General features: G+C 54.4%; 2 protein-coding genes across 4 annotated transcripts; both read right to left on the bottom strand.

Moving 5' to 3' along the window:
- Positions 1-1,927: 1,927 nt before the first annotated feature.
- SLC22A17 (solute carrier family 22 member 17) lies at positions 1,928-7,999 on the bottom strand. 2 transcript variants are annotated; one of them, XM_005909796.3, is made up of 10 exons: positions 7,864-7,999; positions 7,160-7,669; positions 6,964-7,067; positions 4,739-4,893; positions 3,999-4,164; positions 3,655-3,800; positions 3,467-3,572; positions 3,083-3,300; positions 2,692-2,803; positions 1,928-2,562 (listed from the first exon to the last, which is right to left on the bottom strand). In XM_005909796.3, exons 2-10 carry the CDS (start codon positions 7,565-7,567, stop codon positions 2,274-2,276), a joined length of 1,704 nt encoding a protein of 567 aa, XP_005909858.1. In that variant the 5' UTR covers positions 7,568-7,669; positions 7,864-7,999; the 3' UTR covers positions 1,928-2,273. The 2 variants fall into 2 exon arrangements, with proteins under 2 accessions (XP_005909858.1, XP_070233560.1); XM_070377459.1 differs by having other exon boundaries at positions 7,160-7,666; positions 7,864-7,995.
- Positions 8,000-11,055: 3,056 nt separating this feature from the next.
- EFS (embryonal Fyn-associated substrate) lies at positions 11,056-22,188 on the bottom strand. Of its 2 annotated transcripts, XM_005909797.3 has the most exons (6): positions 20,653-22,188; positions 15,284-15,562; positions 14,885-15,025; positions 14,045-14,767; positions 13,593-13,682; positions 11,059-12,381 (listed from the first exon to the last, which is right to left on the bottom strand). In XM_005909797.3, the coding sequence occupies exons 1-6, from the start codon at positions 20,668-20,670 to the stop codon at positions 11,947-11,949; spliced, it is 1,686 nt and encodes a 561-aa protein (XP_005909859.2). In that variant the 5' UTR covers positions 20,671-22,188; the 3' UTR covers positions 11,059-11,946. The 2 variants fall into 2 exon arrangements, with proteins under 2 accessions (XP_070233559.1, XP_005909859.2); XM_070377458.1 differs by lacking the exon at positions 14,885-15,025 and having other exon boundaries at positions 11,056-12,381; positions 20,653-21,274.
- Positions 22,189-23,197: the final 1,009 nt, after the last annotated feature.

Genomic DNA, 23,197 nt, shown 5'->3' with positions numbered 1-23,197 from the left:
GTATGATGCAGAACATCTAGCTGTGCGGGAACTATGGTAGTAGAACAGTCAGAAAGCTTGGGTTTAAGTCCTGGCTCTGCCTTTCACAGCACTTCCTTCCATTTCTTTCTTTTCCATTCCCTTGGTAGCCAAATAGGATAAAACTACTATTACCTATTTCAGGGTATTGTGAAGATTAAATGAGAAGGATTCCCATGAGTTCTCCAGTGGCTGAGAACTCAGAAGCATGGCTCAGTCCCAGCACTCTGGGCCTGGGATGTGGACTGGCAGAGGGGAAGGAGATAGGAACTGCAGGAATCGGGTAATGGGCCTCCCTTACGTGGAAGAGGCTGGCCTCAAGACTTGCTTTTCCTAAGAATTCCTCCTCTAGGACCGCCTCACCCTTTCCTCCCTCCAGGCCTCTGCTCTCCTTGTTGTTTAGTCACTCAGTTGTGTCTGACTCTTTTGCGACCCCATAGACTGTAGCCCACTAGGCTCCTCTGTTCATGGGATTTCCCAGGCAAAAATACTGGAATGGGTTGCCATTGCCTTCTCCAGGGGATCTTCCTGACCCTGGGAATGAACCCGCATCTCCTGCATTGGCAGGTGGGTTCTTTCCCACTGAGCCACCAGGGAAGCCCCCTGCTTTATGGCCTTTGAATTGAAAACAATGTACCTGTCTCCTGGGTCTTTGCCTGAGGTCTTCCTGCCTTTCTGAGTCCCACTTCCTTCAAGAGGCAGCCTTTCGATGCTCCAACCACTGCTGTCTTCTTCCTCATTAATATTCCCAGTGTTAGGTGGATTTCAAGCTCCTTGAAATCCTAATATCCAGGATAGTACTGGTCTGTAAATCTGGCACAGGAAAGATTTGCCAAAAGAATGAACAAATACAACTTTTTGAACAGCTATCATGGGTCAGGCTCTGGTGTTTCAAAGTTGAGTAAGACAAAGTTCCTGTCCTCAAGGAACTTACCATCTAGTGGGATAATTTGAGGCACATACAATATATTATCTTGTTTAATACTCATAGCAGCCCTTGAAGGAGGCTAGAGGTTGAGAGATTGGCCCAAAGCCAGGCCAGGGTTACTCAGAGGCAGGCCCTAGCACTGAGGTGGAAGACGTCTCCTACTGCCCCCTCCCCAGGTGGGGGCGGGGGCTAGAGACTCTCTGCTTGATTCCAAGGGTAGTGTACAGAGATTGGAAGGATGGGGAAGGTGCCCACAGTGTGCATCACTAGAGAGCACCAGCTCCAGGATCCAATTACATCCCAGCGATTACTCCTTAACTTTGCAATGTTGGGCAAGTTACTGAGTCCCTGAGTGTCAGTTTTGTCATCTGTAAAAGAAGAAGAGTACTGTGGTGGGCATCCACTGTTCTTACCTGGACAACACCCAGTCTTCTAGCAGCACTCAGGGACTGCTTCCCCCTCTACAGTTGGCAGTAATGGGGGTGGGGTGGGGTGGGGGTGGTTGTGATAGGCAAGCTAGCCAGTCACTGACTCTCTTGCCCTTTCTGGTTCTTGGCCTTTACTAGTTCTGCTTTTCCTTCTACCCCATGAGCTTCCACATAGGGTAGAACCACAGCCTGCCCCACCAAATCCCTCTAATAAATTCGCTTTGTTGCTCTAAGTTCATTAGAGTCAGTCAGTTATTACTGCTTGCAAAAACAACAACAAAAACTTTAATAGATCCAGACACCTACCTTGCAAGGTTGCGAGGATTAAATGATTAAATGAAGTTTGTGAAGTGCCTAGCCCAGTCCTAGCAGCAGAGCAAGCAATCAGTAAGGGGTGGTAATTGTCTGTAAGTTAACATGGAGGTGGGGGCAGGGTGGGAAGAGGGGACAGGGCACAGGGAAGGAGAGGGGGATGGTTAATGGTTTGATTCCACTGAGAGAAACCTTCCCCCGAGAGACAGGACAACAGAAGGGAGGGAAGTCCAGGCTATGGTATGCTCATTTATTCAAAATGTCTTTATTGAAACAGAATGATAGAGCAAGAAAGAATGAGGTCTGGGAGGATGTGGTTGGGCACAGGATGGAGCCCAGACCTGGTGGTACAGTGTGGAGCTCTCTCCCTGCCCCCTGACTCTAGCCAAGGGAGTGAACACCAAGCAGCAGCGGGGGGAGATGGGGTGAGGGCAGCCCCCTGAGCGCCCCTTCGTGTCTGGCCCGAGGTGCCTCTGAGCCTCGTGGGCAGCCCTGCCTCGCTCACTCAGTCCTCCCACTCTCCTTGCCAGGGCCTTGTGCTACTTTTCGGTATGGGCCAGCCTCCTGCCAGGGTGCTCAGAGATCGCTCAGAGGGCGGGGTTGGGGGTGGCAAGCAGCGGGACGTGGTCACAGCGGTTGGGTGGGGGCTGCCGCAGCAGGGAAGGCCGACGGCACAGCTCCCCATCCCGGAGCACCTCCGGCAGGAGCTTGCGCTTGGTCTCCGGCAGAAGCATGATGCTGAGGATGCAGAGGAGCGCACAGGCCGCCAGGACCACGTGCTGCAGGAAGGCCCCATGGCCCATGTGGAGGCGCTGGGCTGGGCCACTCAGCCCGCCGAGCGCCCCCAGTGCCATGATGAGGCCCAGGCCTCGGCCCCTGGGAGAGACGACAAGGCCCTGAGCCTGCGGCTGTGGGCCTCATCCCCACCCTTCCCCAGCAGCCGCTCCTCCGGCATCCCTCAGGCCCTGTCCTCAGAGGTTGCCCTGACAGCACGCCTGCTCTCACCGGACCGTGGTAGGGATGACTTCGGCAGCAAGGAGGGTGCTAAGGATGCCGGCAGCTTGGGAGGAGAAGAGCCCAAGGACAGAGAAGGTGGTGATGGCAGCCTCGTTCAGATCTGGAGGGCCAAGACGGGGCGTGTGAGTGGAGGCGGCAGATCATGCTTGGCCTCGTCTCTGCCGTCACCCCTTCTGATCCCTACCCGGGTGTGTCTGGGCATTCACTGATCAGTTGGAGTGTGTGGCCAGGGGGAGGGTTGTGAAAGATCTGGGCAGGATCTGGTCTGGTCCTGGGAAGCCTGAGCCAGGGAAGGGAGGGAAGTGGCTGAGTCCATGTGGGGCACCTCTGCTGGGGTTCCTAGGCTGAGCCCACAATGCGGGGAAGGGAGGGTGCTTACAATCCCACAGGCCCAGCAGGGCCAGGGATGCAATGCCAGTGAGTGTCATCGAGAGAAGCAGGATGCCCCGGCGGCCAAATCGGTCCACGGTGACCCCCAGGAAGACACAGGCCAGGGCCGCTGTGCCGCTGGCCAGCAGGGAGCACAGGTAGAAGTCCGATGGGCTCCCTCCTCCTCCCACAGGCTGGTAGCAGTGGCGAATGGCATGGGCAATAAAGCTGTGAGACAGGGCGGGGAGGCACAGGACAGCGTCTGTGGTGTCTGCATTGCCACCTGCAGCCTTTCACCACCCTGGTTGCCCTCTGCAGGGGTCCTCAGGCCTTCCCCACCCAGCCAGCCCCCATCCTAGCTACCGGCGTGGCCCTTGGCCCTGACAAGGCTCACTTGGTGAAGCCCAGGATAAGCAGATTTTTCCAGATGTTGCGGTAGTTGAGGAGGGAAGCGAAGGAAAAGGAGGATGTTGCAGGGAGAGGGCAGGTGTTCTCCAGGTCTTGGGAGAGAGAGAGGAGCTGTTAGAAGGAACAGCTGAGCACTCAGGGTCCTCCTACATGGGTGGGACCCCTGTCTCTTACCCTGCAGGGCCTCCTGGGCCTCCTCTCCCAGCATCTGCCCATGGGGCCGGTTCCGCTCAGCCAGGATCCTCAGCACAGACTGGGCCTCCTCAATCTGTCGCTTCACTATCAGCCACCGCGCGGACTCCAGAAACAGACCAGGCCAGCTGGGGGAGGGGGAAGGGGATGCACTGTGAGGCTTCCCGTCTCCTGACCCAGGATGGAAAACTCCCACCTCTGAGGGTCTGGGGCTAGAGCAGGCCTGGATGAGGGTCAGTGGAGAAGAGGAGGGGTCTGCAGGCTAGAGCTACAGGTAGGAGGTAGAGAAGGGAATGGCCAGACAACAAGTAGAGGGTGATACTGACCCATAAAACAGGAAGAGGATGCAGGGAGCGGTGATCATTCGCTGAAGAAATCGCCAGTCCTTAGAGACAAGGGCCAGGCCCAGGAACAGGAAGTGCCCCCCTACCCCCACCAGCTCCCCCGCCAGGGCCACCCGAAGCCTCTGGGTTGGGTCGCACAGCTCCAGCCCTGGAGATACACAGGGACAGGGAGGAGAGGCCGGGAGGAAGGAGGTGTGGAAGAGAGGAGGGGAGAGGGAGGGAGAAGGACAGAGAGCAAGGTCAGACCCTGCGTGGAGGCTGCAGCCACTGCCTCCCACAGACTAACCTCTAAGGCAGAGTGGAGAGGCTGTTTGGACCTCTCCTCTCTCCTGCTCAAACTTGGGAGGGCTTGAGGCTCAGAGTCCCTGTGGGGGCTCAGCACTCCCAGTTTTTGGGCCCTTTCACATCAGACCTCTTATTTGACTTTCACATTAACCCTTGTTCAAGCTCATACAGCTACTCAGGATTTCATTTTTAAAATAAGGCTCATTTCCTGACAGCAGTAAGTCCAGGGCAAGGAAAGCTTTAAAGATCAGGGAAGGAAAGGGGTGTGTGAGAAGCAAGACCCCTGGATCCTTTAAAGGCCTGGCCAGAAAGAGCCAAGATTCCAGACAGCTGAAGAAGGGACTGAGGGGGTCCTAAGGAGCAGTGGCAATGACCTGGGGATACAGACAGGCAGGCATGAGCCCCTAGGGAAGGAGCTCTGGAAGGGTGCCACTCACGCATCAGGTAGACACCAAGGTCAACGCCAGCAAGCAGGAAGCCCAGGAGGAATCGGAGGGCCATGACACCCGTGGAGGAACCTGCAGCAGCACCTCCCACTCCACAGGGGCCCACCAGTCCCAGAGTCAGCAGCACAATCCCACGTCGGCCAAACCTGGAAAGCAGGGAGAGCCTCTGGTCACCCAGACTCCCTGTGAGAGGAGTGGCTGTGTGGGGTCCAGCTGTCCACTTTAGAGATAGAGACACGAGGATGAGGCCCAGGGGACAAGGGTTGGACTAAGGCTACAGGAGATGGGGAAGATGGGGACCCCGGCTACTGGGCACTGGGGCGTGGCTATTGTTCTGTGGGGGATGAGACCACGGACTCTCAGGGCTATTGGTCAGAGATGAAGGCATTTCTTCATGGAAGTGAGACCAGCCATCAGTGGGGATGGGATATTAGGGGAATTGGATCCAAGAGATCTTGGGAATACAGATATTGGTCAGTGGGGATGGAGCTTGTCTTGCTCAGACTGATCAGAGGAGATGGGCTCATTGACATACAGGGTTGGAACTACTGATCTAAGGAGGTAGGCCATTGGCCACTTGTCCATGGGGATAGTATTGGTCAGTGAAAATGGAGCTCTTGATCTTCAGGAACTGAGTAATTGATTTTGGGGGGTGAAGCCGTTTTTCCATGGGATTGGGACATGGGTCTACTAATCCATAGGAGTGGTCAGTGGGATGGGGTCACTGACCAGAAGATGGAGCCATTGATCCATGAGAGTGGAGCTCTTAATCCATGAGATAGGACTATTAATCAGTGGGGCTGATCACTAACTTCTGAAGATTGGACAGTTGATCTTTGGGGATGTAGCTATTAATTCCTGGGGTAGATATTTCAGTCAAGATGGATGGGACTATTGGCCAGTAGGGATGAATCTATTAATCCGTATGGATAATCAGTAAGCATGGGGTCACAGAGCAGAGGAAAGAGAGACTATTGGTCAGTGGTGATGGTCACAGACTGTGAGTCAGTGGGGACAGGGTTCCTGATCCTTGGAGGCTAGGCTACTGGTTTTTAGGGGTAAGAGCATTGGTGTAATGTGGATGTAGACTGGGGTCACTGGTCACTGGGAAGGGGACACTGATGCCTGAGAGTGAAACTACTGACCCAGTAGGGTGAGACCATTTCCCATGGGGTTGAGCTTATTGGCTCAGGCTACAGAATTTAGGAGACTGAATTTAGGTCTTTGGGTATGAGGCTATTACTCCAGAGGAATGATGCTACTGGTCTGTGGGTATGAGGCCACTGATGGCTATTGATCTGTGGGTTTAGGATCATTTGCCCACAGGGGTGTATGACTATTGGACAGTGAGGATAGGTGTTGTTTTTAGGGAACTGGATTATTGAATGGTGGGTTGCCTTTGAGCCATGAGAGTTGAACTATAAAGCCATTTGGATGGGACTGTAGACCAGTGGAAATGTCTAATAATCCCCAGGGATGGAGCACCTGGTCAGTGGTGATGGTGTCAAGGATCAGAGATGGAGTTTTGACCCCTGGGAAGAGCTGCTGGTTGGTGGGGATGGGTTTGTAGATCTTTGAGATGAAACCACTGATTCCTGGAAATGAGACTTTTGATCTGAGAGGATCTGAGAGCACTAATGATCTGTGAGGATGGGACTATTAGCCTGGGGTGAGGGGTGCTATTGTGGTCATTGATCTATGGGGGTTAAACTATGGACCCTCCCCAAGAGGGTGGTCATTTGTTTGAAGAGTTGAGCTACTGGTCAGTGTGAATGGGGCTGTTGATATTTAGAAATTAACATAATGATCTTTAAGAATGAGGCCACTGAGACAGAGCTAACAGTCCAGGTAGACAGTACTGTTAACAGGGATTAATCTATGAAGATGGCAAGGGAGGAGCTTGGTGGTAACAGGACAATAGAGGAGGAGTTAGGACTTCTGCGGACCTAGGGGTTTTGGTCAGGAGGGATGGGGCCACTGATTCATGGATGTGGGACTGGCAGAGCGGGGAGAGTTATTCTGTGTGGAAGAGGTATGGTAAGAGTATTTCTTGGTGGAGAGTGAAGTTGAGACAGTGCTGGGGCCACCTGTCAATGAACAGGAGAAATCCAGAGGACACTGCAGAGTTGAACAAAGCCTCTTCAGCCTCTTGCAAAGGCTAGCTGCCTGGGCCAGCCTCCCTAGCAAGCCCTCCTCTCTACTTGCTGAGCCCTCACCTGTCTGCTGGGTAGCCCAGGAACAGGTAGCCGGAGGCGAAGCCCAAGATGAAGAGGATCTGCTCCAGGATCACCTGCCAGCCCAGGTCACACACCAGATCCCACTGGGGACGTGAGAGGGAGGAGCGGGTGTGAGACCCCCTCGCTGGTGGCGCGCAGCCCGCCCCAAGACCCGCGGCCCAGCGGGCCGCCTCACCTGGCCGATGGCGTTGGTGGTGAGCACCGGGAGGCCGTTATAGTCCCAGTCCTTGAGACAGTGGTTGAAGTCCGGCGGAGCGAAGCCGCTGCACGAGGGGTCCGTACTGGTGGCGAGGCGGCTGGCGGCGCTGGCGGCTAGGGCCGCGCTGGCGACGCTGACGCCGCTGGCGTTGGGGGGCTGCTCCCAGCCGGAGGCGTTGGGGGGGAAGGCCCCGTAGTGGCAATGCAGCGGGGGTGCCAGCGTGAAGATGGGGTCGGAGGCCAGGCCCAGCGCCACGAAGAGCACCGGCAGGCAGCAGAGGCCGAGCTGCAGCTGCTGGCCGCCGCCCAGCGCCCCCACCTGGGCGAGCAGCGCCTCGAAGCTGAGGGGGCCGGGGGGCACGGCCAGCGACAGGCTGCTGCCCATCCCGTCGCCGCCCGCGTGGCCCTCCCCCTCCCGCTCGCGTTCGCGCTCCCGCTCACCCTGCAGCTGCTCCGTGGGCACCGCATCTCCAAGGGTCCCGACCTGCTGGGGGTGGGAGTGGGGGTTGGATGGGTGGTAGGAGAAGGGTGAAGCGGAGAAAACCGCAGGGTAAGGGAAGAGGGCGGGCGCGAGCGGGAGGAAGGCGGTCTGCCGCGGGGGATGCACGGGAGGAAAATGCCAGGCGCTTGTCCGGGGGTGCGGGGAGATGATGGCGTAGCCCCCAGGGCGCGGGCACTTACTCCGTTGGGGCTGGGGGTGATCTCTACAGTGCTGTCGATCTTGCTGCCGCCCCCGCCATTGGGCTCGGGGGTCCCGGTGGCCACCCGGGGAGCCAGTTTGTCTACCGCAGGGGCCCAGGCGGCCCGCACGGAAAGGATGCGCTGTCTTCTGGCCCAGTGGCGCGCCCGTTGCCCGGACAGAGAAGCCGAGAGACCCCGCTCTGCAGCTCTGCAGCCGCGGGCGCCTCCTCCGTCTCTGCGATCTCTGCGCCGCTTTCCCCTCCCCTTCCTCCAGACTCTCCTCCCCTTCCAACGTCAGCAGAACCTTCGGTCCAGACTCTTCGTCAGAGAGAGGAAGGGGGGCCAGGACCCAGGGGAAGGAGAAGATGGGGCTCTGTCTCTGTTTCTTGGGTCTGCGGGCCATTGCGGTATAAAGGGAATAACTAGAGGATAGTACATCCCAGGCAGGTGCCAGCGATTCCTCTTTGCTTCCAGTTCTTCCTCCTCATCCATCTATCCATCCATCCATCCACTCACTCATCAGTACAATTTATTAAGTGTCTGCTATATCCTGGCCTTGTGCTGGGCTTTGGGGATAACAGGATGGACAAGACCGATATCGGAGTGGCTTACTGAGGAGAGAGACAGGTATACTGGAAAGGATGCATGCATATGGTGGACTGCACTGGGCACTGTACTCAGCCTTGGCTTTAATCTTCTACAAGACCACTTCTCTGGTTTCACTACCCCCACCCTGGCTGAGTCTCCATCATTTCTCAACAGCATTTGGCTTTGTTGGCTACCCCTTCCTCTAAACTCTTTCTTCCCTGGCTGCCAGGTCCCATACTCTCCAGATTTTCTCTCTTGCTACTCTTTTCTCTACCACAGACTCATTCTCCTCACTATCAGTCAGTGCCTGTGATCTTTGGAAGCTTGATTCTAGGTCCTCCTCTCATCTCATACTGTTCTCTCCACCTCAGAATCTCACTTCTGCCCACAGCTTCCATCACCCTCAGTATAAATAATATGAGCCAATATAAACCTGATTCCTACATTTACATCTCCAGTTCCCACCTCTCTTCAGAGCCCCAGACCCTTGAAGCCACCTCTTATTTGCTTTCTTACCCTGGATGACTCACAAGGATCTCAAAGTCAATACGTCCAAGACCAAACTCATGGCCATGTCTCCCCCATCCCCCCAACTAGGTTGTCTTCTAGCTCTTCTTTCCTCACTGAATGGCACTTTCACCATCCAACTGTGGCCAGATGCTCAGGTGACAGCCCTTAGAGTGCCCTCTTCCTTAGCCCCACTCTCCACCCCATGTCAAATCCTCTACAAAATCCTATCCATTTTATTTCCTGTGTAGTTCTCAGATATTCTGCTTCTTTCCATCTATCTCTGGCACCACTAGTCAAGATACCTGTTGTGCAGACTGCTTTAGCCTCCCAGTTCTTAACCGGTGCTCTGTATCTGCTTTGTTTCCAATCCTTTCTCCCTATCTGTTCATAATGCAGATGGACTGATCTTTTCAAAATACAGATGTTTGTGCTCCTTTCCTATTTAACAACCATCAGCGTCTTCTACCGTCAAGGTAAATGCAATATTCTAGACCTCATAGTGATCCCATACTCTCTGCAGCTCTCTCTCTTTCTCCAAATTCTGCACACCAGTCACACTGACATTCTTTCAGGTTTTCCAGTGCTACAGGGCCCTTGCATAAGCTGGTCCTTATGCCTAGAAGTCTCCTCTACTTTAGTCAAGTTCTTCAGCTGTCAGTTCAAGCATATTTGCCTCAGAGAAGTCTCTCCTAACTCCTTGAATTGCTACTCAAAGTATGATTTACAGACCAGGAACATCCACATCACCTGGGAACTTGCTGGAAATGTAGAATCAAAGGCTGTTTTCAGATACTTTGCATTTTTAACCAGATCCCCAGGTATATGTACATTAAAGTTAGAAATGCACTTCTCAAGATTTGATTTGCGCTTTTTTTTTTTGAGATTTGATTTCTAATAGGTTCTTCATTCTCTAATCCCAGGTAAGTGTTGAAAAGGATGTCCTGTCAATCTCAAGACAGAAATCCATTCCATATTGTCTCCACTGAACCACACTTCTAATTTGTCCCCTCTGTTCAGAAATTTTCCAGATATGGGAAAGTCTTCTAACGCAATAAGCAACCTCCCCCCCCCGCCCCCACCCAACCCATTTCAGCATCTCTTCAGTATTTACTTTGGTGCTGTCACAGGCAACATTCCTTGGGGATTTATTTGCTAGTCTCCTCATGTCTATCCTGGAATTGCAATCCACGTAACTTTCTGCGTTGCTGAAAGTTCACACGCAGTATCTTGTTAGGGCCTCACAACAGCCCTGGGAGATCACTACGTTCCTTCTCATATTAGAGAGGAAACTAGGATTCTGAGGATCTGACAGGACTTACCTGCAGACACAGGTACACGGAAGCTTGCATTGAGACCTCTGACTCTAATTCCAGGCTGATCTCTTGAAATTCTTTCTGGAAGGTGGTGGAGGATGGCCTCTGTTACGTCTTTAATGCCAACACCTACAGGTGAGTTTTGGTGGCCCCAGCCTTTGGAAATGAGTTTCTTTTGAGAGTGAAATGAGAACAAAGAACCTCAAATGGAGGAGGCAAATGCATGGGGAGAAGGGCCAAGGGACTGACTGTGATTGAATTTTGGGGTACCTCCAGTCCAGTCACTGTGCCAGGGTAGAATCTTGGGAAAGCAGAGCTTAAGCGATGGATCTGTGGCTTGGACTTCTTCCCTTGTGGTGAATGGCCCATCAATTTCACCAAGGCCCTGTGGACTATGGACTTCTAACACATTGAATTCATTGGCCCCTCAGCTCCTCTAAAAGGTGGTGTGTCTGGAAGGACAGTCAGCAGGAAGTTGGGAAGGGGAGTTTAAGGGACTAGACCCTCTTGGGTTAACCTAAGGGAGAGGGCACCCAGTAGTCCTCTCCAGTGGGTCAGAGCTGTCCTATGGCACAAAGCTGAGCACAGCTGGGGTGACCTCTTCAGCAGGGCACCATCAAGGCTCCCTCATGGCCTCCCTCCCCTGTGTGCACCTCTCTGATGACATCATCTGACATCGGTCTTGGAGGAGAGGCCTTGGTCAGGAATCAGGGCCTGCCTTCCCAGAATGCTACGTTGCAGACTATTCTTGGTTCTCTCATCCTCGGGGTCTCAGCACAGATACCACCTCCCCAGCAAGCCTGTCTAAAGTCTCCAATGGCCTCTCCCCATCTACTCATCTATATCACCCTGTTCATTTCCATTACCAGCAACTATCAACTCTGTGGCAGGTTCCTTTTTTTTTATTTACTTGTTTCAGCTGACTTGTTTCTATCCAGCCCACCCCCACAATGGACCGTCAGAACTGTGCCTGGCACATCATGGGAACTGAGAACCTGCTAGATGAACAGTTGGAGAAACAGCAGAACTTCCCCACAAACCCTAAGGGCAGACTGCCCACTGTGTGTGTCCCAGCAGTTTGGCCGAGGGTGCCGGGCCTGCCCCCCAGGCTCCCAGGAAGCAGAGTCGGGGAACCAGAAAGCCCGGTTTATTGAGGTGCACCATGTCAGAGGCCCAGCTCTCCTGCTTCTGCGTGGAGGAGTCCTCTGGCCTCTCCCAGACCTTCCCACTCCGGGCTGCCAACGTTCTGCCCTTGCTCTCGGCTAACAGGGAGGCGCCGATGTTCCAAAGCCAAGACACAGGACAAAAAAGGGGCTCCTGGTGGCTCTAGGTTTCAGCTACTTGGCTCTCTGTGGGGTTAAGATTCCAGAGGGGTTGGCCTTGCAGCGCCCAAGAGCCTCCACCCCAGGCTGAGGGAGGAGGAAGGTCCCTGGAGGGCCTGGTGCCTGCCCCTGACAAAGCAGGGAATAATATTAAATATAAATAATTTATACAAAATGGCTCATACAAAAAGCTGTGGGGGTAAGGGAGGAGGGCCTCAGTGAGAGGCTGAGATGCCTGGAAAGGGCAGTAGGGGGAAAGATGCCTCCGTGTCTCATAGTCCCGAAAACAGCCACCTGAGGACTGGAGGCGGCTCTGGGAGGCAGGTGAGGGCAGAGCAGAGACAAGGGGCTCAGGGGGCCAGGCTGGTGAGCAGAGTGGTGAATTGCAGGGCCTGCCCTGCCAGGTCCGCCACGCACTGCACCATCTCTTCGGCTGCAGGGCTGGATGGGTAGCCCAGGGCGGCCCCCTTGATGGCCAGCACGGTGGCCCGCAATGCCTGGCCCAGTGCTGTGCCCGCGGCCCCGACCTGTGCTCGCAGAGGGGCAGAGGCTGCCAGGCGGCCCAGGGTATCCCCAACGAACACCAGGCGGTGAGCGGCCACCAGCGCCCGCTTGCCGTGGGGTACAAAGAGGTGCGGGGGCTGCTTTGCCTGGGTGCTGGACATCAGGGCCGCCACAGCCGCCTGCAGTGTTGAGTAGTGGCCCTGGCACTGCCCGGCGTAGAAGTGCAGGAGCTGTAGATCTCCAGTGGGCAGAACCAGTGACTCCCCAGGGGACAGGGCCTCCTAAGGGCGAGAAGAGTATTCAGCGGGACTGCTTGGCCAGTGCCACTTCCGTTCTTATTTCCTTTCTCCTTCCCTCCCTTTGTTCCTCATGCCTTCCTTTCTCCCTGAGCTCAACCCCTTTAAATTGTACCTTCACCTATCAGACAATTTAGATTCTCTTAGTGAGTGACAGGAAGATGCCCAGAATTGACATCTGATAAACCTGGATTCAAACAACCTCAAAAACAAGTCTCTGAATGTCATCATTCCTTTATCTCCTTTATCTTCTTTATCTATGGGGAACCTAGTACTACACTGTCCAATGTAAACATAATGCCAACCACACATGCTATTTCAAATTTCCAAGTAGCCACGTTAGAAAAGTTACAAAGAAATTGGTACATATTTTGTAATTCCATATATTGAAAATGGTGTAGTTTCAACACTGTAATCAATATAAAAGTTATTGAAATTGTTTTTCATACTAGGTCTGCAAAATCTAGCGTGCATTTTATATTCACAGTGCACTCCAGTTCGGACTGGTCACACTTGGGGATCAGTAGCTGCATGTGGCTTGTGGTTACCACACTGGATAGTGCAGTTCTTGTTTCTGCCTCCTAAGGCTGCAGTGAAGATTAGTTGATCTTCACAGAAAGAGCTGAGAACACAGCATTGCAAACTGTAAGCACCGTAAGAGTGCTGACTGTGGCTATGATCAGTGCTGACAGGTGCACTGTACGGAGCACAGGGTCTGGCGCTTGGTACAAACGTGACCGTTGGTAGCTATGGTGATTAGGACCATTCTAGACCATGAGTCGAGGAGACAGTCTCATTTCCCTAGACCGAGAGAGATTAACTGGCGGCTTCAGAGGCCCTGGCTTCTTAGTGGTGGAGCTGGAATTAAGAGCTAGGTCTCTTAGGAACCCAGGAATTCACAGTTGGAAGGAGCCTCAGAAGTCACCCAGCCCAGCAACTCTGTTCCCCTGAGTGCTCGGTTTTCTGACTCCTCTCCAACACATTCTTTCCTCTCTTTCTGAATTCCTGGTATCCTTTTCTAAGTTCCAGCTCCTTTCTGGATTCTAACTCCTCTCCACCCCAACTGTCCTGTTTCACTGAACTCTTACCCCCTCCTAAATATATTTCCCTTGATGCTTCAGTTAAGAACACCCCTTCTTCCAAGTTCCTGTTCCTCCTCCCCTGCCTGCTGCTCTAGCACCAACCGCACCGGTTACCTGCTGCTCTGGCAGCTCCCTCTCCAGCTGCTCAGGATCCCCTGGGGAGGCCTTATCTGGAGGCCTGGCTTCCTGAACTTTATCCATGCCCTGCAGTAGGGGATAAGGGCCTCAGTGCAGGGGTAGGGGAGCAGGGCAAGGCAGCCCCAGGGTCTTCCCACTCCTCCCCACTCCCACTTCCTCCTGAAGGTCTCTCCTCCCATCGGATCAGCAGCCTCCTGACTCTGGGTCTGGGAGAGCCCTAGTGGCAGGTCAGAGAGCTTGGGGACCCCAGGTTGGGTTGCGGCACTGACACAAATGATGTGGTCCAGTACAGGGGTCCCAGGCCACAGGGTGCAAGCTCAGCAGAGGGAAAGAAAGGAATGGAGGAAGCCAGGGTCTGCCTCTGGGACCTCAGGTCTTGACCCCTGTTCTCCTGGAGGCATTCTGGGGGCTGACTGAGGCAAGCTCACCTTCAGGTGGACGTAGTCGTACTCCTCGGCCACTGGGATGCCCTCGTACTCGTTGTGGTGTCCTGCTGGGTGGTCCTCCACCTCCCTGCCCTCCGGATCCCCCTCCACCTTGGGACCCCCATAGCCAGGCAGGCGCGGTGGGGGTGGGGGCAGGGGCCTGTCCTGGATGCTGCCCTTCCGGCCTGGAGCAGGAGAAGGAGCCGGGGAAGGGCTGGGGGCCTCCGGCACAGGCAAGGCAGGCAGGGGGCGACGGGACAGACTCTCGGCTGAGGGCAGCCGGGGCCTGTGTGGGGGTGGGGGGCTTCTGGCCAGAAGGAGGGCCAGGGTGTCCAGGTCACTGGAGGCCGAAGCTCCCAGGGGCTCTGGAGAAGGGGGTGTCTCCGGCCCCAGCAGGGGGACATCGTAGATGCCCTCGTCAGCACCCCCGCCTTCCCCATCTGCCAGCAGTTCCTCTGGTGCTTCGTACAGATTGAGGAGGGCTGATGCTCGTTTCAGGTTGGAGGGGGCAGCGTAGAGGGGGGGCCCTGGCTCCCGGCCCCCCTCCCACTCCAGATCTAACTCCAGGTCTGATGGTGACTTTGGGGCCAGAGGCACGTCATAGGGAGCTTCATCCTCTCCAAGGGACTGGGGGGCAACCTGAGCCAGAGGGCGGGCAAAGGAGGCCGGGGAGTCATAGGGGCCATTGGAGGGAACTCGGAGGGCAGTGGGGGGTACGTCATAGACCTGCAGAGGAAGAAGTTAGTTACTCTCAGGCTCGGCAGTGGGCTCCCCACTCCCCTAACCCATCTTCGAGAGCCATCTGTCCTCTGTCCAACAGACACATGAACCCCTAGCCCTCACCTCCAAGGCAGCTCCAGGGGCAGCCAGTTGGGTCCCACCACCTCTGGGGACCTTGTAGATGGGGTCAGGGGAGGGTGGGCAGGGTCCAGTTGGAGGTCTCGAGGTAGGACAGAGTCGAGCTGGGGGTGGCACCACGTACAACTGGGGGGGATCGACAGGCAGGTGGGTCAGGTGGAGTGGGGAGCAGGGAATCATAGTGTGCGCCCGGGAGGAGCTTAGACACCTTCCATCCCCCTCCCTGTGCCAGTGGAGAAAGAGCCCAGAAAAGACTTGGCAGACAGGATTTGAACAGCAGAGTCAGTGCAGAGCTGGGGGGTCTCAGGGCTCTTCCTGTTCCCACTGCACCAGCAGAGAGGAATGGGTTGTCCAGGATCAGGGCTGGGGGGCTCCTGTGCTCACCTCCTGGTCCTCACTGCCATGTTCTGGGGCTGGATGTGGTGATCCTGGCTGGGTTGGGGGCACCTGGGAGAGGCCAGGCTTGGGTGCTGGGCCAGCGGGAAGGAGCTTCACTCTGTTGGCAGGCACGATGCCCTGCTGGCCATGCAGGGAGCAGAGGCACCAGCCATCCAGCCCACCAGCGCCTTCCCTCTGCAGCACCCGTAGAACGTCCCCTCGGCGGAAGGACAGCTCCTGCGGGGACTCAGCTGTGTTGTCGTACAGTGCCCGGGCCAGCTGGGCCTGGTGGGTGAGGTGGGAGCAGGGAGAGGGGTCTTCACACACATCATCAGGTCACGTTACCCCTGCTCAAAATACAGAGCTCCCTGGTTTCCTCAAGCTAAACATCTGACCTCCCGACTCAGCTCTTCCTGATGGGCCCGGCCTGGCTTCAGTGCCATTCCCTGCATTCTCTCTCTATTCTTTGATCTAGACAAGCTCTTTCCCACCTCAGGGCCTTTACTCTTCCTTTACCCTTCCCTGACTCTTCAGTTGATTCGACCTTTTCATCCTTCAGTTCTTCAATTTCTTTATTTTTTACTGTGCTGGGTCGTCATTGCTGCATAGGTTTTTTCTCCGTTGCGGAGAGCGGGGGCTACTCTCTAGGTGTGGTGCATGGGACTCTCACTGCAGTGGCTCCTCTCACTGCAGAGCACAGGCTCTATGTGAATGAGCTTCCATAGTTGCAGCACATGGTCTCAGTAGTTGAGGTTCCCAGGCTCCAGTGCACAGGCTCAATAGTTGCTCTGAGGTGTGTGGGATCTTCCCAGACCAGGGATTGAGCTTAAGTCTCCTGCATTGGCAGGCAGATTCTTTACCACTGAGCTACCAGAGAAGCCCCTTCAGTTCTTCTTAAATGTCTCCTTCTCCTGGGACTTCCCTGGTGGTTCGGTGGTTAAGATTCTATGCTCCCAATACAGATAATGCAGCTTCAATCCCTGGTCAGGGAACTAAGATTCTGCAGGGCATGGCCAAAAAATAAATAATGTCTCCTTCTCACTCTTCTCCCCACCTCCTTCTGTGTCTGTCTCCACCTATTACTTCCTTCACATTAGTTTATACTGTTTGTCTGAAGTGAAGTGAAGTGAAAGTCGCTCAGTTGTGTCCAACTCTTTTGCGACCCCATGGACAATACAGTCCATGGAATTCTCCAGGCCAGAATACTGGAGAGGGTAGCCTTTCCCTTCTCCAGGGGATCTTCCCAATCCAGGGATCGAACCCAGGTCTCCTGCATTGCAGGTGGATTCTTTACCAGCTAGACTACAAGGGAAGCCCATACTATTTGTCTACTTACTTTTAAAAATACATTTCTTCCCTTGTACTGTTAGCCCTGTGAGAAAAGGGACTATTATATTCCTAGCCCCTGCAATTGGCTTGACCTGGAATCAGTCCTCCATGAACGTATGCTGAATGAATTACACAGGGAAATCTTGCAAAGGTCTCCCATGGAATCTCCATCACCTTCCCTGTTTCCCAGTCAGTATCCCCTACAAGCAGGTTAGATTAAGCAGCTGCAGAGATACCTCATTCTGAGAGAGACTGGGAGAAGTCCAGCCCAGACAGAGCCCGGCATAATAGGGAAGAAAACAGAAACCAAAGCAATTGTTTTGTTCTCAGTCTTAGCAAGTAAGGTTCTACCAGCAGAGGCTGAAGTTACCATGAAGAGAAAAGTATATACACTCGTGTGTGTGTGTGTGTGTGTTTGTGTAGGGGGGCTGGTGGCCCAACCAAGAGCAAAGATTTATCAGACTGTTTCCAGTTCTCCTGGTGGGGATATCTAAGCTTTTTCCTTTGAGAGCTATGTGCGTGTGTGCGAAGTCACTTGAGTCGTGTCCAACTCTTTGTGACCCTATGGACCATAGCCTGCCAGGCTCCTCTGTCTGTGGGATTCTCCAGGCAAGAATACTGGAGTGGGTTGCCATTTCCTCCTCCAGGGGATCTTCCCAACCCAGGGATCAAAACCGCATCTCTTGTGTCCCCTGCATCAGCAGGTAGGTTCTTTACCACTAGCGCCACCTGGACACTATAGGCTCAGGTAAATCACAGACACCAAGTTGCAAATTATATATCCAGACACTGAACAAGTGTTTGCACTAATCATCTCATCTCATTTAATCCTCAACCTGATAAGGGAAGAGTCATCATTATCCCTGTTTGGAAAGGAAATTGGAATAGAGAGCTTGGTATGTTGATATGTTGCCCAATGACATACAGCTGGTGCAATGTGATTTGAACTCCAGGCTGTGTGATTCCAGAGGCTGCACTCACACTGTTTTTCACAACCACAAGCATAAGGATCTACTTTTGGGGAGTTCCCTGGTAGCCTAGTGGTTAGGATGCTGGACTTTCACTGCCGAGCCCCACGTTCAATTCCTGGTTAGGGAACCCAAGATCCTGTGAGCTGTGTGGCATGGCCAAAAAGAAAGGATCTACTTTTTTCTTCTTGTATAGTAACAGTAGTAAAGTCAAGAGGGCCTGTGACATATATCTGGACAAAATTATAATTCAAAAAGATACATGCACCCCTAATTTCATAGCAGCACTATTTACAATAGTCAAGACATGGAAACACCCTAAATGTCCATTAACAGATGAATGGATAAAGATGTGGTGTATATATCCACATGGAATACTACTCAGTATTGGAATGGAATGGAATACTATGGAATTCTACTATAAGGGAATACTACTCAGCCATGAAACGGAATACTACTTAGCCATAAACTACACACACACACACACCCCCAGTGGAATATTACTCAGCCATAAAAAGAATGAATAAATGCCATTTGTAGCAGCGTGGATGCAACTAGAGATTATCATACTAAGTGAAGTCAGAAAGAGAAAGACAAATATCATACGACATCACTTATACACGGAATCTAACATATGACACAAGTGAGCCTATCTGTGCAGCAGAAATGGAATCACAGATGTAAAGAATATACTGCTGGCGCCAAGGGGGAGGGGTTGGGAGAGGGACGGAATAGGAGGTTGGGGTCAGCAGATGTAAGTTTTTATATATAGAACGGATAAGGAACAAGGTCCTAGGGTAGAGCACAGAGAACTATATTGAATATTGTATGATAAACCATAGTGGAAAAGAATACTAAAAAGGAATGTGTGTATATGTATAACTGAATCGCTTTGCTGTAGAGCAGTAACTAACACATAATTGTAAATAAACTACACTTCAAAAAAAAAAAGACGATCCATAGCTCAAACATGATTTAAGTTCATAGGAAGTTTTCACGATGTTCAAGTTCCCTTTACTAGTCACTCATCACTGGACTCTGGTTCCACCAAGTCGTTTGGTAGAATCAGGCTTAAGCCACTCACACTATTAAAATATATTCCACTTCCGATATGTTTGCTAGTGGCTTACACAGAGATGGTAGAAAACAGGTAGTTAGGCACTGAGTAGTTAGTACTGAGCAGGTAATCCATGTGGATTGATGAATATGGTGAAACTTCTCCATCGGGTAGGCTGCATTTGGTCAACAGACACTGGGGGAAGGATGGCCTGCTCAGCCAGGGAGAGTGCATGCTCCTCTTGACTGATATTTCCCTCAGGTAGAGAGGTTGTCCAGCCCTTTATAGCTGGATGAGATTAACAACAAACTGACTTCTTGCCTGATTCCAAATTCATCAAACTCTTTTCTGATTACATTTTGGCTTCTAAAGGCAATTGTGCCACAGAAAGCAAACATGCTAGCCAGATGACACAAATTCCTGGTTAGCTTGGCACTTTTCTTTCTAACTATAAATTAGAAATTGGTGTTTTGGATCCAGGCAGGCAGTTAAGAGCATTGTTTTTAAGGCAGACAGACCTGAGTTTTGAGTCCTGGTTCTGCTGCTTTCGAGCTGGGTGACTTTGGGCAGTCTGTTTAACCTCGCCAAGACTCAGGTTCCTCCTTTGTAGAATTCCATATCCATAGCTGAATATCCACTTTCAGATAATAACAGTACTAGCTTCAGAGTTGTTGTGAGTACTGGATGAGACAATGCATCAAGAACCAGGACATACCAAGACAAAGTTTAGGGCCAGTAAATACTCGAAGAAGATTAGCTGTTTTCAGGGTCCTGTGTGTTTCACGGGTATAAATACCAACACTTTCCCCTTCCAAGCAAAAAGAAAGATCTACCTCCTGGGACTATAAAGATGATTAGCTGGCTCCTGAGGCAACATCTTTATGTCGGAGTACCCCCTCTCCCCCTTTCTGGCTCTGAACTAGAGTCTTCTCCCCATCATATAGATTGAGAAGCTAAAAGGAGTTTGGTCTGAGAAGGAGTGAACATCTAACTCATCCTTGAGAGGTGTGGGAGGAGGTGAGCAGCCATGCTTCTCTTCCCAGCGTCACAATCCTCCTTCCTAGAATGCCCATTCAGAGGAGTCCAGTAAACAGGTGGCAGCTCCGATTTCCCTGGGCATCCTAGGGCCTAGCGAAGGGTAGAAACGGGATACAGTTGCTGGGATTCAGTCTACAGGAGTACAAGACAGAAAGCAGGGGCGGGGCTGTGAAGAGCTCCTCCTTGTGTTCAATTACAATTCTGTCCAATGGGATCAAACCTCCCTTGCAATTGCGGGAATCCTGCTGGAGTCGCTGATAGACTGATTGATGATGGGTGTGGCCACCCCAGCTCTACTCCCTCCTCAGGGGCCCAGCTGACTTGTGAGGGAGTGGCTGCCCTAAAGAGGGGTGGCAGTGAGCCACACGTTTCCTGGGAGGCCTCCTCCCACTGTCCCATCATGCCAGCTGTCTCCTCCCTTTGTCCCCAGTCCCAGGAAAGTGGCCAGAGGCTGGGTGACATCAACCTCCCCTCCTCTCTCTATTTTCCCTTGCTCCCTGCCTGGTCTCCATCTTTTACTCTATTTCCCCTCCTTTCCTCCATCCCTCCTCTAGAGCAGGGCTTCCTTGGGCCTTTTGCCCTCCGGTTTTCCTGGAGTCACCTCCATTCTTTCAGCTCCCTTTCAACCTTTTACAGCCCTCCCAATCACAAACCCCTGCCAACCTCCAGTGGCCATCGGTTCCCTCCCATAGAAGAGGAGACTCAAGCTTGCCCCCTCCCCTCCTTCCAGGGGCAGCCTCCAGAAAGAAAGAGAGGAGAATGGGAAGGGGAGGAGAGAAGGGGAGGCCAGACCCAGTAGGAGTTAGGGATGAGAGGCGAGAGGAGGTAAGGGAAACCAACGTGCCAGAAGGGGGACACAGTCTCCTGAAGAAGCAAGGGACGAAGGAGCGAGACAAAGAGAAGGCAGAAATAAAAGTGACAGGAGTGCAGGACAGACCGTGGCGGTCTCTGCCCGTCAGCCTCCTCTCTCTGGTTGGACTCACCGACGTGGCTATGGCCATGGCCTTGGCCTTCCTCGCGGCCAGCTCCAGGCCAGGCTCGGTTTCGCTGACTTCAGCAGCGGCTGACCCGCACCATGGAGGCGGCCCCCGGCTGCGGCGCCTGAATCGTGGCCTCCCCAGAGGTTGGAGGAGGAGAAAGAAAACCCACAAAACTCCCCAAATGGGAGGCAGCTTGGCCGGGCAGGAGGAGGAGCAGGGCGGGCCGGGGCGTCGCTGCGGGACCTCATCCAAGGGCTCGCGCTCTGCCCCGTCCCCGCGGCCTCTCGGCGGCTGCAGGGTGGGCCAGGCCCCGGAGCTGCCTGTCCTAGGCCTCGGGGGCACCCTGGGTCCGCATGGGCCCAAAGCTCCCTTCCAGTGCCAGGACGGGCGAGGAGGTGGGAGCTGGGGCTGCGCTCGACGCCTCTTCGGGCCGCTCAGGACGGCCCTGGGGGCAGGGAGAAGCCGCCGGGGCGGTCGGGCTGGACCAACTAGTTTAGGGGCCAACCTTTCCCACCCGGAGCCGCGCCGGAGAGCGGTGCTCCCAGGGCTGAGATCCGGGCGTCGGGGGCTCTGCAGCAGCCCCGCTGCGAGGGAGGGGGCGGGGGTAGTGAAAATCGAGAAGTTTGTCTCTCTTCAAAGTCGCCCGACTTGGCAGCGGAGGCCAGGCTGGAGCCAAAGGCCTCGGAGAGTAGGGAGGCTGGGCTGGACGACCCCAGTGGCGGCTTTCTGCCCCAACGCTCGAAGCCCCCAAGGCGAGCTCCCGAGCACGCACACTTGCTCGCAGCGCGCCTCGGGGTCTGGGGGCGCCGGGACCGTGCCTCGCTACGTGCACGCGGGCCGGGCTCGAGGGGGCGGGACGGCCTTCCCCACGCGGCCCCTTCCAACCCTCGGCGCCAACACTCCCGCTCCCACCTTCGGCCCCCTGGCCCAGGACGCTGGCCCCCGCCGCCCCGCTTACACGCACCCTTGGCGGGGCCCCTCTGAGCGCCCCAGGGCTCGTGGCAGCCCAGGTGTCTCTGGGAACCGAGAGAAAGGCCACAAAGCAAAACAAGGAGCAAACAGAAGGCTAAGGAGGCGCAGCGGCTAGGGTCCTGCGGACTCGCCTGGAAGTGGGGTGGGGCACTGAGAGGGCTGGAAAGGGTCCGGGGGTCGCGCGCTGCTTTCAGGCTCACCCCCCGCTCGCGGCTCCCCTTCCCTCCCCTTCCCAGGCTCCCGGCGCCCTCTGGGTGCAGCTCCTTTCTCCTCCCCTCGGGCCCTCTCGGCTCCGGCGCGGGGCTCAGTCCCGGGGATTAAGAGAAAGGAGGGAGGGGAAAAGGGAGGGGAAGGGAAGGGGCGGAGGAGAAAGGGGGACGAGCCCTCCAAAGGCGGGTGTTGAGTTTCAGCTCAGGACCCTCGGGCTAAATTGCGCGCCCCCTCCCGGCTCGTCTCCCCCTCCAGCTCCAGCCTGACGTCGCGGCGGACCTCCAGGTGGTCCGGTTCTCTCCTCCCGGAGCTTTCGTCTCCCCGTCACGCCCCCGCTCTCGCCCGCCAGCCCCGCGCCTCTCGGCTTCCCTTTCATCAGCCCCACAACTGTCTTTCCTTTGGGAGGGAGCGCGCTCCCTCCGCCCTTCTGGGGTCCTCAACGGAGCCTCTCTGCTCCCTCAGCGTGGCCTCCGCAGGGATGGCCGGCCGGGGGTCTGGAGCTGACACAGATTCTAGCCCGGGCGAGGGAACGTGAGGCCTGAGCGGCTGGTTCCGGAGCTGGGGGCGGGCGAGCTGGCGGGATGTGACGCCTCTGCCAGTCTAGGCCTGTCCCCTGCCCTCACTCTGGCTCACTCCTGCTGCCAAGTGGAGTAGAAGTGGTCACTGCGGACACAAAAGGGCAGGACTCGTTCAGAGAAGCTGGGATTTGGAGCCCCAGGAGCTGAAAGGACGAGGCTCTGGTCCTCACACCTGTCGGCCCTATTATTGCTCCTTTGCGTGCCGGCATCCCTTCAGCTCCCCACTCCCTCCCCGCGTTCTTTCTCTTGGAAAGAAGACTTCAAAGCCCCCTCAGGGACGCTGGAAAAGCCGCCTTCTGTTTTTGAGGTTCCTAGAATTAAAAAAAAAAAAAAATGAGATGCCAATCTGGATTGAAAAGCTGTAGCATATTTTCAATATTTACGTTTAACGCATTAACACTTCAAATACAATAGACAATGGCTCTATGCATAGCCTCATTTGGAGATAATATCTGAAGTCTAATTTAAGGCCCTTTGAGAACGTGAGGCCTTGGATAGAGGCTCCCTACTTCCCCTCCCATCCACCCCACCTCCACATTCCACAGAGCCACAAGTCCAGGCATTTGCCAGGAGGGGAGGGAGAGACACCTGCCCCAGCGCCTTCCTCTCCCTATTGCTTGGGCGCCTATGAACAAACTCAGACTCCTTTGGGATGGGAGAGGAACTTTTAAATTTTCAGATGCATTCTCAGATGCACCTTTTCTAGCTCCAGCCTGGTCCAGCCTCTTTCAGACCCCAGCCCTAGGGGCCTAGCTGCCTGGAATACAGATAGTCAGCTACTGGGGAGT

Source organism: Bos mutus, chromosome 10, assembly GCF_027580195.1.
Source record: "Bos mutus isolate GX-2022 chromosome 10, NWIPB_WYAK_1.1, whole genome shotgun sequence".
In the NCBI taxonomy this organism is placed as follows: Eukaryota; Metazoa; Chordata; class Mammalia; order Artiodactyla; family Bovidae; genus Bos; species Bos mutus.
Note: the sequence above shows the minus strand (reverse complement) of the source record. Positions and strands in the feature narration are given on the sequence as shown.

What these genes read in the sequence shown, in the direction of transcription:
- SLC22A17 (XM_005909796.3), bottom strand. Translation starts at nt 7,567, where the DNA reads ATGGGCAGCAGCCTGTCGCTGGCCGTGCCCCCCGGCCCCCTCAGCTTC. An exon ending in ATCCTCTTCCTGTTTTATGG is followed by an intron (nt 3,801 to 3,998) that starts GTCAGTATCACC and finishes CCCCTCCCCCAG; the next exon opens with CTGGCCTGGTCTGTTTCTGG. An exon ending in CTTATCCTGGGCTTCACCAA is followed by an intron (nt 3,301 to 3,466) that starts GTGAGCCTTGTC and finishes CCTGTCTCACAG; the next exon opens with CTTTATTGCCCATGCCATTC.
- EFS (XM_005909797.3), bottom strand. An exon ending in CCCCTGGAGCTGCCTTGGAG is followed by an intron (nt 14,768 to 14,884) that starts GTGAGGGCTAGG and finishes CTTCCTCTGCAG; the next exon opens with GTCTATGACGTACCCCCCAC. An exon ending in ACGACTACGTCCACCTGAAG is followed by an intron (nt 13,683 to 14,044) that starts GTGAGCTTGCCT and finishes CCCCTACTGCAG; the next exon opens with GGCATGGATAAAGTTCAGGA.